This window comes from Salvia hispanica, chromosome 3, assembly GCF_029641045.1.
Source record: "Salvia hispanica isolate PSC_SH4W2 chromosome 3, Shi_PSC_v1, whole genome shotgun sequence".
NCBI classification, from domain to species: Eukaryota; Viridiplantae; Streptophyta; class Magnoliopsida; order Lamiales; family Lamiaceae; genus Salvia; species Salvia hispanica.
This window is the reverse complement of record NC_142694.1, coordinates 29840080-29856698: the sequence shown is the minus strand read 5'-3', so window position 1 is coordinate 29856698 and position 16619 is coordinate 29840080. Positions and strand designations below refer to the sequence as shown.

The 16619-nt window shown below is 34.2% G+C and overlaps 1 protein-coding gene and 1 long non-coding RNA gene across 2 annotated transcripts; one reads left to right on the top strand and one right to left on the bottom strand.

Moving 5' to 3' along the window:
• Nucleotides 1-9074: 9074 nt before the first annotated feature.
• On the bottom strand, nucleotides 9075-11161 carry LOC125209113 (uncharacterized). Its single transcript, XR_007174308.2, has 2 exons — nucleotides 10882-11161; nucleotides 9075-9351 (listed from the first exon to the last, which is right to left on the bottom strand). It is a non-coding gene; the product is annotated as an uncharacterized LOC125209113 (long non-coding RNA).
• Nucleotides 11162-14163: 3002 nt separating this feature from the next.
• On the top strand, nucleotides 14164-16395 carry LOC125214021 (GDP-L-galactose phosphorylase 1-like). The gene is made up of 6 exons (XM_048114856.2): nucleotides 14164-14594; nucleotides 14668-14792; nucleotides 14867-14926; nucleotides 15044-15286; nucleotides 15376-15810; nucleotides 15885-16395. Exons 1-6 carry the CDS (start codon nucleotides 14489-14491, stop codon nucleotides 16224-16226), a joined length of 1311 nt encoding a protein of 436 aa, XP_047970813.1. The 5' UTR covers nucleotides 14164-14488; the 3' UTR covers nucleotides 16227-16395.
• The last annotated feature ends 224 nt before the right edge of the window (nucleotides 16396-16619 follow it).

Sequence of the window (16619 nt, the reverse complement as noted above, 5' to 3'; positions counted from 1 at the left end):
CGCGACAGAAAGGGGTGGGAGGCGGTGGAGGTGGTGGTGGAAGGAGGGGATTCCGGCTTTGGCTTCGGGAGAGGGGTGTCTTTTTTTACTGTGATTAGTGGGGATTCTTTAATGGCGGCGGTAGGGGGTGGAAGGAGTTCTTGCTGAAGGTCTAGTGTGAGTGAAGCTAGCGGCGGTTCGGATATGGGCTCAGGCAACTGTGGAGGCTGTGAAGATAATAGAAAAAAAGATTTTATCTATAGTATAGAAGAAAAGTTTTATATTTTATTAGTAGTTGTTTAAGAAGATTTGAAGAATTAATCAATTACTATTAAAATTTTATTTGGTAGTAGTATGTAATAATATGTGTATTAATTTCTTATAAATTTATTAAAATTATGTTTATATAAAATGTTTCTAATAAATTGAGGGCAATTGTGTCATTCCCACACACAATACATGTTTGCAAACAAAATTACCAAACACATTGTACTCAATTGGTCCTAACTCTACTCAACAAATCAAACAAAACTCAAACACTAACACAAACATCTAGTTTGAATTACAACCCTACGAATGGAATTAGGAGTTACAAGGCAAACAAACACACCCTTAGCATGTAGATTACACTAATAGTAGTGGACGTAAAGTACTCCCTCCGTCCCAATAAATATGAAATATTTGGTTTCCGACACAATATTTTATGCAGTGTTGTTAAGTAAGAGAGAGGAAAAAGTAGAGATAATTTTTTTCTATTTTAGGAAACGTTCATTTTTAATGGGATAACCAAAAAAGGAAAACTGTTTCATTTCTAATGCGACAGAGGGAATATTTGTCATGATTGAATCGTATTATTAGAGTAATTAAATTGACTAAATGTATATAGTACTAGCTAAGTAGCAGTTATTTTATAATTTAGATAGAAAATACTAAATGATTTTGTTGATATCACAGTTAATAAAAAAATTATTATAAGATTAAGATAATTTGTCAATCTTTTTAAACACCAATATTGTACAATGAGAGCCGTGACCAACTATGAAAGGTTTAAGATACGTTCTTTATCAAACTTTTTAAATATTTTCTTTTCCATATCATTAGTACCATCAAACATCATTACAAACTAGAAATTTTAATCCTTCATGAACTCGTGCAACACAATTGTTCTTGACTAAAAACATGTTTTTAAAATTAAGCATACATGAGCAAACGAAAACAAATATAAAATTTTTTCACAATTAATAAATTCGCCTTTACCAAAATTAAATTCAATTACATGATAATATTCATAAACATAATATTTTGAGAAGCGCAAAAAAGATAAAACTCTCGTAAAAAAAATTAAAATCAACTCTATTATAGGAGTAACTATGCATACTACTTTTAGTAATTATCCTGAATATAAATATATATCTATAAGTAATTTCAACATCAAACAGTAATTCTACTCCAATCATTTACAGCAAACACAAACCTTAAAGAATATTCCATAAACACCTACTCCCTCCGTCCCAGCTAAGATGACACATTTCTTAGCTGGCACGATATTTTAGAAATTATTGGTTAATGTATTTAATTGGAGAGAAAAAAAATAGGTGTAAGTATTAAAATAGAGAGAAAAAGAAAGATGGATATTTAAATAGGAAAGTGGTTGGGTGTATTAATTGGAGAGAGAAAGTTACTAAAAAAGGAAATGTGTCATTTTAGTTGGGACAAACTGAAAAGGAAAACGTATCATCTTAAGTGGGACGAAAGGAGTATATTTTTTTTTACTTTTTCAATCTTACCTAAATATTATTTAAATTACACATTGGTCTAAAAGATTAGATTGGGCTCGGATAAAGTCCATCTATCAGGCCCAAAGAACAACCTAAAGACCACCCAAATACCAATTGTCAAGATCCAAATCCAAAGCCCAACACAGGGCACGGGCACGGAGCATCCGGTCTCAGCGTCAGCAAGGCGGCGACGGCACGCATGTGTGGGCTCTACCGCCCATCTTGGTCCACTTGCTAAGGTTTTCTCAACCAATGTGATTGTTGCACTTTTTATTAGCACTAAATAAACCTGCAAGTATACATAATGTAAATAGTATAGTTAAAGGTCAGTACCTGATATCGATCATGGGGAAAACGATCACAGGTTTACTATCCTCTACTAAGTTTATTCTACTATTTGGAGAAACAAAATGTTTTTGAATTTTTGAAAGTAAATAATGAAAACAGTAAATAATTGCAGATAAAACACATAAGTTAATAGATGGGATAAGAGAATTTCAGGGATGTGTTTTCACAGTTATAGTTTATACGTATTCCAACTACAACACTCTAGCACAGTTCATACTTTACTAGAACGAGTCACAAATATTGTCCATGCGGTACAAAGTAGATTACACACACTAGGGGCGTCAATCCTAGATTTGTAACTTCCAAAAGCTCCTAAAACTCCTAATGTTCTCGCTCTCAATTAACAGTACCGTTTTAAGGGGAATTAATTGTAACGTCAACTAAGCTCTTCTAACGTGCAAACCTCTCACGATTATGCTGCACGTCTATAAATCATCATATAATGTGCTCAAACATGAAACATTATCCAACACTTAGAATAAAAGCAAAGTAATGAACAAAACGGATATAAATTATTGAAAAATTGCCTGTAAAGTAATGAACTTTCAAAATAGTTTGGTTTTTCCCCTGAACTTTAAATGTTGCATGAAAAGTCATGAACTTTACCGGACTATGTAAATTTATTATCCGATCCGACACGATAGATTTCCGACACAAACTTATCCTACGTGGCGTGTCGGCGGCTGACTTGGCAAATGACAAATTTAGGGTTCAATTCGAATTGTGGAATTAATGCTACTTTAATGCATAATTCGATTTGTATGTTTATGTCGATTTGTATGATCAATTCAATTTGTACATTTTCATTTGTTCTACTTGTATGTATATGATGCACTTTTTATTAACACTAAATAATCTTGCAAGTATACAAGGTATATATAATATAGTTAAAGGTTAGTACCAGATATCGAACGCAGGGAAAACGAACACAAATTGTCTATCTTCTACTAGGCTTCTTCTACTATTTGGAGAAACAAAAGGTTTTGAATTTTTTTGAAAATAAACTTGTAAAAACAAAAGAAAGTGCGATTGCAGATAAAACACAGAGAGAAATCAAATGAGATAAGAGAATTCCAGGGATGTGCTTTCACAGTTTTGGTTATACAAATTCCAACTACAATACCCTAGCACAATTCATATTTCACTAGAACGAGTCACATAAATATTGCCCATGCGGAACAAAGTAGATCACAGACACTAGGGGCATCAATACTAGACTTGTAACTCCTAAAATCTCCTAAGACTCCTAATGTTCTCGCTCTCAATTAACAGTGCCGTTTTAAGGGAATCTAATTATAACGTCAACTAAGCTCTTCAAGCTCGCAAACCTCCTCTCACGATTATGTTGCAAGCCAATAGATCATCACATAATGTGTCACTCAAACATAAAGCAATTATCCAATACTTAGAATATAGCGAAGTAAAGAACAAAACGAATAAATAAATAGGAATTGTATAATCAAAGTCGCTACTAACACATCCCTAGAATTCTATGAATTTAGTTACACATGAAAGAATAATCTAAAAACATAGTTTGTAGGGAAAACATAGAAAGCATAAGAACTAAAAACGATAAAACCCAAATGTTGAATCTTTGTAGCCTTGATCTTCTCTTGAATCCTTCTTCAAGCACCTTGAACTTGATGAACAATGGAAGAACTCTCAAAATATTCAACTCTGGAAAATATGCAACAAAAGATCCTTGTTGATGAAGCTTGAGGGGGTATTTATAGCCTTATTTTCGTGCTCCATAATTATGACAAATATTTAGCACAGTATGATAAATCTTGGAGAGAAAGTAAGTCAAATCTGTGCTCAACGCTTTCCCAGCGGGCCGCTGCACTTTGTTCAGAGGTCGCTGCAATGTGTTCCGTAGCTTGTGCCTTTTAAACAGCTGTTGTTGCACTTTGTTTCAGCGGTCGCTGGCAATCATCCCGTAGCTACTAGATCTTTCGGAGCGGTCGCTGCGTACAACCCATCGGTCGTTGGGCATGTTCTTCTTTTCAGCTCAACTTTTCCGAAACGCACCGCTACTGGTTCAACGGTCGTTGGCGGCCAACAGTCGCTGGCTGAGTTACAACAGACCGCTGGACGGCTCGAATACTCCAGATTTCCATCTTCGACTTTTTACTATCTTTTCAGGCTCTATTTTACACATTTCTCACAAAACATATCAAAATACCAAAATAGATAAAACATGTATTTAATGGACCTATAATGCAACTTTGACACTCAAAATGAACCAAATAATGGTCTTAAAACAGTGGAAAATCCGAGCGTATCAATTTGTGGTAAGTCCAGGGTTAGATGTTGCAAAGATAGAAAGAAACAATCAGAATTAGTAGAGTTTTGCCAAGTCATGCCTCCGGTGCACCACGTAGGATAAGTAATTGTGGCGAAAATCTATCAGGCCGGGTCAGATGGGAAATTTATCCAGTCCGGTAAAGTTCATGACTCTTTATGCAACATTTAAAGTTCACGGGAAAAATCAAACTATTTTGAAAGTTTATGACCTTTCAGGCAATTTGCTTAAATAGGAACTTGATACGATCGGATTTTGCACTATTTTATTTGGTCCATTTTGAGTGTCAAAGTTGCACTACACGTCCCTTAATTGCATATTTGATCTATTTTGGTATTTTGACGTATTTTGTGAGAAGTGTGCATATTTAAGCCTAAAAAGATAGCTAAAAGTCGAAGTTGGAAATCTGGAGCTTTCGAGACGTCCAGCGGTCCGCTGCAACACAACCAGCGACCGCTGAGCCAGCAGCGGTCAGCTCCAGGAAAGTTATGGTGAAAAGAGGAATACGCCCAGCGACCGCGGGGGTCTGCGCAGCGACCGCTCCAAGAGATCCAGAAGCTACGAGATTATTGCCAGCGACCGCTGAAATAAGTGCAGCGACCGCTGTTCAAGAGGTAGAGGCACCCACAGAGACCGCTGGCCAAGGTGCAGCGGCCCGCTGAGAAAATGCGGCGCACAGACTTTCTCCCCAAGATTTATCATACTTGGCTACTTTTTGCCTTAATTAAGGATGGATAAAAATATGGCTATATATACCCCCTCAAACCTCTTCAACTTGGATCTTATTTTTGCTGCATAATTCCCGAACATATTATTTGAGAGTTCTTACTTGTTCATCAAGGTGCAAGGGTTTGAAGAAGAAATCAAGAGAAGATCTAGCCTACAAGGATTCTACCTTTTGGTTTTATTTGCTTTAGTCTTCATGTTTTCAATGTTTTCCCTAAAAACTGTCTTTAGATTATTCTATCATATGTAACTAAATCCATAGGATTGTAGGGATGTGTTAGTAACGACTTTAGTTATCCAATTTCGTTTTTCTATTTAATATATGTTTTGTTCTTATTTCGTTTCTTTTCTAAGTGCTGGATAATTGCTTCACGTTTGAGTGACACATTCTGTGTTAATTTAATAGACTTGCTACATAATCGTGAGAGGAGGTTGGTGAGTTAGATCGGCTTTATAATTAGCTTATCTTAAAACGGCACTGTTAATCGAGAGTGATGACTTTTCAAGGGTCTTAGGAGCTTTAGGGAGTTACGGATCTATGATTGACTCCCCTAGTGTTAGTAATCCATGTTTGTACCGCATTGGCAAAACTTAGGCGACTCGTCCTTCTCAAGTAAGAACTGTGCTAGGGTGTTGTAGTGGGAATTTGTATAACAATAACTGTGGAAACACATCCCTGGAATTCACTTATCTCATATATTTATCTCTGTGTTTTATCTGCAAAAGTTGTTTATTTCATTCTTTAAGCTTTTATTTTCAAAAATTCAAAAAAACTTTCAATTTTTCCCAACAGTAGATGAATCTTAGTAGAATGTAGACAATTTGTGAATGTTTTCCCTGTGTTCGATATCCGATACTGATCTTTACCTATACTATTTATACCCTGTATACTTGCAATTATTTTTAGTGCTAATAAAAAGTGCATCATAACTGTATAAACCAAAATTGTTACGAACATATACCTAGTATTCTATGAGTTTAGTTACACATGATTGAATAATCTAAAATCACAGTTTGTAGGGAAAACATAGAAAACAATAAAACTAAAGCAATAAAATCCAAATGTTAAATCTTGTAGTCTTGATCTTCTCTTGAAATCCACACTTCAAATGCCTTGGATCTTTATGAACAGTGGAAGGAACTCTAAAATATTATTCTGTGGAAATTATGCAGCAAAAGGTTCCTTTGATGAAGCTTGAGGGGATATTTATAGCCTCTAATTCGTGTGCCTTGATATGGCAACCCTTCTTCTAGTATGGTAAGTCTAGGAGAGAAAATAGGGCAATTTCTGTGAGCCGCGTTTTCCCAGTGGGCCGCTGCACTTTGTTCAGCGGTCACTGGCGATCACTCTGTAGCTTTTGTCTCTCAATCAGCAATCGCTATGCACACTCCAGCGATCGATGGGCGTGTTCATCTTTTCAACTCTATTTTTCAAAGCGGGCCGCTGCAGGAGCAGCAGTCGCTGACAAAAGTGCAGTGGACCGCTGGCTAGCTCAAAAGCTCTAGAATTCCATCTTCAACTTTTTTGCTATCTTTTTAGGCTTTATTTTGCACATTTCTCATAAAACATGTCAAAATATTAAAATAGATAAAATATATAAATAACAAACATGTTATGTAACTTTAACACTCAAAACGGACCAAATAATGGTCTTAAAACAGTGTAAAATCTGAGCGTATCAGTGTGATTAACTTTAATTTATTATTACTAACTCACCGAGAATCAATTTAAGGAAAATGAATATACCACGGTAATCTACTCCAAACATAGATTGATGCTATATCATCTAATTTTGCAAATTTAAATATTTCATCACTTTTTTACTTGGTCAAAAACCTTTGACCTAACACACAATTCCAACAATTGTTAAATTAAATTATCATGAAAATTTTATAGTGAATCTCTGGATTGACATTGCCTCAAACGCAACGTAGATACACATTGTATCGAACTGGACAAACAGTTCCGTATGTTTAACGCTTTTATATTTATGATTGTATGTGTTTATTTCTCAGGTGTTTGTGAATATACCGACGCGGTCGTGGTATACGAGCAGCAACAAGCCACACATTTTAACTAGTAACCTCATTTTCAATCTCCGCTTGGATTGTAGGCATGAACTCTATGGTGATCTCGAATGCATAATCGATGGGGCATTCTTGTACGACATCATATCGAATTTTTTTGAGATGATTTTATGGAGAGATTGTTGATAAAATTAATATGAAGTATAATTGTATATACGTAATTTTGAATTTGAAAAAAAATAAGAATGAGGCGATTTTAAAGTCTGTTATGGCTACAATATTTTGAGTCTTATGTTGTGGGGAAAAATGCAACATCACAATCTGACTTTACTACCTCTGGTTTTCAAAGAATCTTCCAACCAGGGTGTGTTATTGTAATTGTTTGAGTTTAATTGTAGTGGATATTCCATATTTGTCTTCATTGATTTGTAATTTTGTTTTATTTTGTAGTCTTCAACTAATAGAGTTTTGATTGGGAGTTTTCCAAAAAAATTCACTGGTCCAATGTATCTAACTGGGTCTGTACACAGTCATGGTGAATGGTAAATTTCTATCAACTAAGTCTCCTGTTTCTAATTAATTAATGGAGTTTTGATTCTAATTGTGTTGTTTTATAATGTAGGATCTTTGAACTTCTTAGAACCTATTAGTAAATTTGTCTTCGATATTAAGGTGAGTAGCTAGTACTTTCTAGACTGTTTTTGAAGTGTTTAGTAAACTCTATGAGTTTATGTTGCTTTCTTTTCTCTCGGTGTAATGTATTTTTTTTAGTTTAATGCACTATTCCACTGCTTAAATAAGAAACAAGGTGATGAAGAATGTCACATCTTCACAAATGTTGGCGTCATCTACTTCTTTTGTGGAGCTTTTCTTATAAGTTTAGGCCTTGATGTGTATCTGAATCGACATTTTAGAATGGTTAATAATTATGTGATTTGTGATACTTGTTAATTAGAATATTTTGTTAGTTAAGTAATTGGAGTATTGTTGTTTTTCAATCGTATAGTCAAATGCTTAATAGTGGGAGCTTTCACACTCGTGTATTTTTGTGATCAGGGACACATAGCTCTCACAAAAGCCAAGATAAGGGAAAAATAGTGCTCATATCTCAATACCACCAAATGAGTCTTATGAGTAAGTTTTCAATATTACTGATATATACTATATCAGGTTTAATAGTCCTCTTGACTGATTTGGAAATCCTTCTATTTTAGGATTATTCGTTCATACTTGAATCATCATAACTGCATTGAGACGATGAAGGAGTTAGAAATTGCTATTGTTGGGTAAGGTTCTCAGCCTCCCATTGTAGTGGAGGCCAACATTTTTATGGTTTGGATAGCAGTGAACTCCATGAGGTATGATTCTTGTTTAAGTACTTAACCTGTAATTTCATGCTTCATCTCTGCGTTTAAAAATCTTAGTACATGGCGTTATTGAAAATGTGTTGCGTATACTTGGCCAGTCATGTCCTAAGATTATAGTCAAGGAATGAATGGTTCTGATATGCTGCTTTAGTTTGGTAGTTAATACTCCTATTCATAAATTATTTTGTGCAGGAAAACCCAATAATGAATTTTCTTTTAAATTCTGAGAAATTCGTTGGGTTTGTTAAGCATGGATCACTATGTGAAGCAGCACAGTTTGCGCGAGCCAAAAACTCCATTAATATAATAAAAATTTCTCTTTATATAAGCAGAAATTAAATATAATAAAATTATTTTTAGTCATCTCTTTATTGTTAGATCCTACACGTTATATGAACTAGTATCACCTACGTGCGTTGCACGATTCATTCTATTTTCCTTAACTTATTTTACAGAGCGAAATAATTTTATGAAATTATAAACAATATCATCATACGAAATCTAAAAGCATAAAAATATGTAATAAAAATTCATTATATAAATATATATGAAACCAAATAAAAATATATATTGCTTAGTAAATTCAGTAAAAATTCTTTGTAAATAATATGACCAACTAATAGAATTAATAAAAAATTATTACTAATTAAGAATAAATCTGTCTCCATCTTCTCTTCTGGAATTCCAGTATTCATCCCAACATTTTTTATCTGCTTGTCTCTATCTCCAATAGCCTCACCTTTTCCAGTCATAATCTCCAACACTTCATCGTCGCTTGCCAATGTCATCTTCTCCAGTCAGATTGCCTCCATCTATATAAGAACTTTAGACAAAAAATAACAATAGTATAAATACATATATTTAAATTTGATGCTAAATTAGAAAATTGTTTGATAGGAACATGAACTTTTGCCACAATAGCAATGTATAAATATATATTAAAAGCAAAAATAATATCGTTGAAAATTTAGAAGAATACCTAAAACCAAGCAAAACTTTTGCAGAAAATAAAGCATCGAGTGGGTGAATTATAAACTATCAAATCATATATTTATTGTCCAAACAAATGAATTGGGAGGCTATCCTAAAACCTTTCAATTTCCTCCATTTATGATTAGAAATTTAATTTTTTAGTGAATACAAATGGACATAAGGGCTCATACTAATGAATTGGCTCATTAATTTGTGATTTAGTTGTAATTAATGTCTAAATTCATTTTAGTAGTGGTAATGGTATATTATTTGGTCAAAATCGGAAGGATTTTCCACCCTAAATAATAAAGAATTATGGATGTTACAAACAACAAAGAATTATGTTGCACATTACATGTGAAATGTATTATAATAAATATAAATATTCATGTATCAATTTAAGTTTGTAACTGTAGTGAAAATCATGTAGTAGTATTTTTTAGTTGAGAACCGGCTATTGACACAATCATAAAAGCTTTAAATTTAAAATTCAAAATGTGATGCCTTTTGGAATTATTATTATTATAACATAAAATGTTAGTATCTACCAAATTTGATAATTATAAGTACTACTATAATAATAACATATCAATCTAAGTTTGTAACGGTAGTAACTCCTTTTTTTAAATAGAGTCGTGACGGTATTGACTCATTATGTTTAAATTATGCTTAAACAATAAATAAATTGTCATCATTATTAGAAACTAAATTCACATCAATATTTGCATTTTACACCCTATATTTATAAATATTCAAATCTATACTCAGAATTCATAAATTTTTAAAAACGACCCAAAACTCGCCTTTTATATATATATAGATATATGCATATATGGATGCAAATTATATTGTAATTATAGGAAGTCCAACGTTCTTTTTTTAAGTGTATATCTTCTTTCACGAGAAAAACGGCTAAGGATAAACGAATTGGACGGGCCATCACCGCAAAGGGGAATACAGACAGAAGGATCAATTGACTATACAAACAAAATTTAAACAAATGTTTCAAGTGCCGAAAGAAAAGAAATTTGTATATCATACACCATCCGTCTGAAATAAAGCGAGCAGCTTGACTGAACAGTAGCACACAAACTGAAGGATGTATCCCACACACACAAAAAATGAGATTTACTAATTCAATACCCAAAATTACCCACTGAAATCAAAATTACAAATAATCTCTTGTATTCTTTGAAAAAATTGGCATTTGTCCAAAAAACTGATGAAATCAGGTCGCCTATACACAAATCATATATATTCATCGAATTGTAATAAAACACCCACATAACATCAATTTTCGCAACTGGATCCAAAAGATGACTCCACCAAATCCATCAAATACTCTACATATTTGCACAATATAGGTCAAAATCACAATTACCTTGCTATACACGAATCAGTTCTCTTTGTTGAAAATTTGGTCGCCCAATACTAGGTAGATATTTCTTCTACAATGATTGCGTTGTGAGTCGATGGTTTGACTTTGAGCTTTCAAATTCAAAATGATGAGATGAGGGTAATTGGGACAAAAAATGAGTTTATCAGTTCTATGCGAGATAATAAATAGACCAAAAAATGCAGACATTTTTCTGCTGAAAATAACGTGAACAGTGCGGCCCTTGCTTCTAAAAACGGGCCAGTAGATAAAATACATAAGTAACCAAACACTAGGTTTCGTGCAGATAAATATTATAAATTGGCCGAAACTAAATATCCAAACGACTCCTCATCATTGTCTACATACTCAGTTTTCTGCTAGTTACCGTTATGATATGATCGTACAACAATACGTTTTCAATCCATCTTCAAATAAAAAAAAAATTTAAATAGTATTCTTCCGTCCCAAGGTAGTGGGGGAATTACTTTTAGGTACGAGATTTAAGAATTTGAAGTGTTCAGGTTAAAGTAGAGAGAGTAAAGTAAAAGAGGGAATAAAGTAAGAGAAATGAAGAGAGAGTAAAGTATGAGAGAGAAAAGTTTTAGCTAAAAGAGAAATGACTCAACTAACTTAGAACAATCCAAAAAGAAATACGACTCAACTAATTTGAGACGGAGAGGGTTAAAAAAAGACGAAATTTAAAAGGGAAACATGATGGAAATGACAAGACATAGTTGGACACAATGACGGACCCAGGAAATAGAAATCGTGGGGTCGGATAAAAGAATTAGTAATATATACTTACTAATTTAATTATTATTATTTAATAGTAATATAAACTTACTATTTTAATTATTATTATTTAATATATATATATATATATATATATATATTATTTTTTAAAAAAATAATTAATGAATTTTTTAAAAATTAAAATTTATTTTTATTTTGTTATGCACGGTAGTTAATTTTAAAATGCGAGGAATACATCATAATACAAGTATACAACTACAATTTACTCATAAACTACTATAGCTAAATGAATTACACATAGATTAAACTAGCATATAAGTATAACTTAAATGGAGTCTATTAATTAGTTATACCACAAATTAAATTAAAAAAAAATGAATAGTAATAATACAACTGTGCCTCTCAGCTTCTTCCACAATTCTCTTTCCTTGATTGTGCAACTTTTTCTCTTCAAGCTCCTTCAATTCAACTTTCTCCTCAAGTTCATTCTTTTTCTTTACTTCTACAACAACACTTTCTTTCTCTGTATTTCTCTCCTCTCCTTTCTATTTTTCTATAATTTTCCAGTTGCTCTCTTCCTCATTTCTCTTCAATAGAGATGAAGGTATCCCTTTTCTGGGGTCGGAGGGCGGAGTTTCCCTCAGTTGGCTGTCGATTACGGAGCTTCACGGCAACACTCACGGACCTGCGGTGGGGTCGGCCGACCCCGTGCGACCCCACCTAGGTCCGTCAATGGTTGGACACGATCATGTGCTTCAGAAACCATGTATCCGTAAATCCTAAAATTAGTCGTGGCATCATGTTAACCAGCAGCCTTAAACACTTTAACCGTTATGAACGTAAATATAATATTTCACAAATTACAAATCACAACTATAATATGCTTGAATTAAAAAAACGAAATTGTGTCGTCAAGAATATAAAGTATCTCCAACCGTGTCCTAAGAACATGTACTAATTTTTTTAAAATTCGAATATTGTAATATTTATAAATTATACCTCAAGGCATAATTTCGAAGTCATTTTTCTTTATTGTGCGAAGTAATTTTATATGGTTTGTTTGATGTTTTACCATGTTAACTCTCTATTAATTATATTCAATAATGGTTTAGATGTGAGAGTTAAATATATGCTCATGTTGGTTATGGTTGAGAATTGAGATTCTAATGTTCATAGTTGTGCATGACATTTGAAAAAATATATTTTAAATAGAGAAGAAACATATCACTGAAGGAAAAAAATCTTTAAACTATATGTCTGTCGCAAAGAAAATATGAATAAAATATTTTGTTTAATTTTATTAAAAACTTGAAGAACACCTTAGATAATTTTCCTCTAAAATGAATAAAAAAAAGTATTTTTTGTAACCATGAATATCATACCCAATTTAGTTATATGATTCCACACGTGATGCCAATAATAATTTCGTTGCATTGAACATACCATCACGTGCCATGTCCAAATCGATCAACTTTTTCTAAATTTATTTGCATATTTTATGGTTAAGAAAAAACAAATAGAACTTGTGATGCAATCCAGTGGAGATTGCATCGCATCCAAATGCTTGGTCCCCATCACGCATTGTCGATCAAACTCCATGGCTATGAAGTTTCTTTATTTAGTGATTTCTAAATGGAAGACGTGGTTCTTCATTCATTCCTATGGATATTTCTAATTTTATTTTATTTTCTTTTTTCTTTTTAACCCTAAATTTATACATGCCGTATACAAACAATAAAATAATGGTAAATTAAATGGAAAAATTGCTAACGACCAAATTCTAATTATATTTTTTTAATATTTGTAGTTAAAATTAAATGTTTGCACTATCAAAGAACAATGGAAGATAATCACTTAATACTAGTAATAAAACTTCGTCTTCAGTCGTTAATGGAAAGTTTCAGCGAAACACAAATCTCTTCATTGTCACTTGCGTTAGTGGTTAAAACTTTTATAGAATTTTAAATTTATTCAATTTCTACGTAAATTGTTGTCCAGAGAGTTCCGATAAATAATCTGAATCAATACAATAATATTTTAAAATGTAATTTGTGAAATCTAGAAATTAGAATACAATTTATGACTTTCTTTTCCCTATGTTGATTTTTGTTGTTTCTAGGTGTTTTATCTGATGTAAGTTTATACTATCTTTAGTTTACCACTGCAATTTTATTATTTATATCTTTTAATTTGATTTTAAAATAAAAAAATTAAAACTATGCAGCATATTTATTGATAATTTAATCCTTTATAAAACTTTTTGTAATGAAGATCACCACGTTATTTATGTTAAGTCAATCCTTCATAAACTAATTTATCCATAATTAATTTACAAATATACAAGTATATTTAATACAACCGGGTTTGTAAGGTAATAAATCAATGTATCCGTCCTTTTTCAGTAAATATATAAATATGATGTCGATATTGGCGGAAAAATAAGAGACCACAAAATTGAAACACCAAACCACAGCCACACTCTCACCGATTTTATTCGCTACTTAAACTCAAACACCCTTCCTTCTTCTCCATTCACCATTCAATTCCCAAACCAATTCTCTCCTTCTCTCACTTGGCTTGCTATGTTGAGAGGGTTTTAAACCCTAGAAATCACATTCTCTCCAATCACGGCTATATCACAAGCAAACCCGCCTCTCATACATGTCCGTGCACTTCGCCGCAAGGGTTGTTTGACCGAGACTAACCCTTCGCCGAACGGCGGACGAGGCGCTTCCCCCGCCGAAGGCGGCAATCCCTCCGACCTCCTCTTTCTCGCCGGCGGCGGTTGCTAGCTTTCCTCCCTCTTTTTCTTTCTGTAAATTCTATTTTCAAAGAAAAAAAAACGTAATCTTTCAAGATGATGCTGAGAATCAAGAGGGTTCCTACTGTCGTCTCTAACTACCAGAAGGAGGATTCTGATGAGGGCTGCGGCCGCAATTGCCTCAGAAGCTGTTGCCTACCAGGTGTTTGATCTTTTGCTCAATTCAATTTTGATTTTAATTTTGTGGAATTTACTGATTTGGTTTGTGGAATTAGGGGCAAAATTACCTCTCTATGCTTTTAAGAAGGAGAGTAGCAATGTTGTGGAAAAGAATTCTGTTGCCATTGATGAGAAGAAAGAGCTTCAACCAGATTTCCTGGATTCTCTTCTTATTGGAGAGGTATAATTCATACTCCTTCTAATTGTTTTTTTTCACTTTACTAGAAGAGGAATTCATGATTTTGTTGGTGGCAGTGGGAGGATCGGATGCAGAGAGGCCTCTTCCGCTATGATGTCACTGCCTGTGAAACAAAGGTGTGTTCTTTTATCTGAAAACAGATATCGTTTTAAATCAGGAACTGAGTAATTGTTTGTTTGGTGTTGTTGTTGTTGATGATGATGATTAATTGATGATGATGATTTGATATATAGGTGATTCCGGGGAAGTATGGATTTGTAGCCCAGCTGAATGAGGGCCGGCATCTCAAGAAAAGGCCGACTGAGTTTCGTGTGGACAAGGTCCTCCAGCCCTTCGACGAGAGCAAGTTCAACTTTACCAAAGTTGGGCAAGAGGAGGTGCTGTTTCAGTTTGAGGCCAGTGAGGACAACGAAGTTCACTTCTCTCCAAACGCACCCATTGATGCTGATAACTCCCCCAGCGTGGTTGCCATCAACGTATGTTTGTTTCATGTCCCGTGTTAGGATTACATTTGTTGTGCTTGCTTGGTGTAGTTTCGTGATGGATGTTGTGAATGTTTCAACAGGTGAGTCCAATTGAATATGGGCACGTGCTGCTCATCCCTCGGATTCTCGAATGTTTGCCTCAGAGGATTGACCGCCAGAGCTTCATGCTTGCGCTCTACATGGCTGTTGAAGTCGGAAACCCCTTCTTCCGCTTGGGTTACAATAGCTTGGGTGCATTTGCAACCATTAACCACCTCCACTTTCAGGCCTATTACTTGGAGATGCCTTTCCCAATCGAAAAGGCGTCTTCTAAGAAGATAACCACGACAAATGGTGGCGTAGAAATCTCCAATATCCTCAACTATCCGGTCAGAGGGTTTGTTTTCGAGGGTGGCAAAACTATGGAAGAGTTATCCAATGTTGTCTCGGACGCGTGCATCTGCCTGCAAGAGAACAACATTCCCCACAACGTGCTCATTGCTGATTGCGGGAAACGAATCTTTCTGTTCCCACAGGTGAAGAATTTGTCTTCATTGAACTCTCATTTAAATATTGTTGGCCTATACTAATATTTGGGTGAAACAAACAGTGTTATGCAGAGAAACAAGCTCTAGGGGAAGTGAGCTCTGAGCTTCTCGACACTCAAGTTAATCCGGCCGTTTGGGAGATAAGCGGGCACATGGTATTGAAACGAAAGCTGGACTATGAGGAGGCGTCGGAGGAGAATGCCTGGCGGTTGCTGGCAGAGGTTTCCCTCTCGGAAGAGAGGCTGGAAGAGGTGAAGGAGCTTATATTTGAAGCCATCTGCCTAGAAGTGAAGGACGAAGTTGTCGCCCCCATCACGCCTGATGAGTCGGGTTCTGGCCCCAAGTCTCGTGAAGACGTCGATGCCCTTAAGGCCTTGCAGCCTGCTATGGTGCAGCCTGTGTAGAAAAATTGCTTATGTTTATGCGAACTGGATATCTGTGGCAGTATGCAGCACACTGTTTTTCCATTGTACTGTATTTGACATTAAATCATGGCAAACTCTGTTTTGCTGTATTAAAATGTTGATGTATTTTATACTTGTTATGGTAATTACTTGCAAGTTCTTATTGTCATTTATGGATTATTGGCTTACACCAGTATTTTACTTGGATTTCGAAATATTTGTTTCCCTCAAATTAGCATGTTAAATTGAATCGAAATGTTCAATTATCGAAGTTTTTATTTTTTCTTTTGTTCCATTTTTGCATATCTAGAACCATGCGTTGATTTAGAAGATAGATGGATTCGCAAGTCAATGATTTTGTAATCTGTAAGCAATATTGAATAATTCAACTAA

What these genes read in the sequence shown, in the direction of transcription:
- LOC125214021 (XM_048114856.2), top strand. Translation starts at nt 14,489, where the DNA reads ATGATGCTGAGAATCAAGAGGGTTCCTACTGTCGTCTCTAACTACCAG. An exon ending in ATTCTCTTCTTATTGGAGAG is followed by an intron (nt 14,793 to 14,866) that starts GTATAATTCATA and finishes TGTTGGTGGCAG; the next exon opens with TGGGAGGATCGGATGCAGAG. An exon ending in TCACTGCCTGTGAAACAAAG is followed by an intron (nt 14,927 to 15,043) that starts GTGTGTTCTTTT and finishes TTTGATATATAG; the next exon opens with GTGATTCCGGGGAAGTATGG.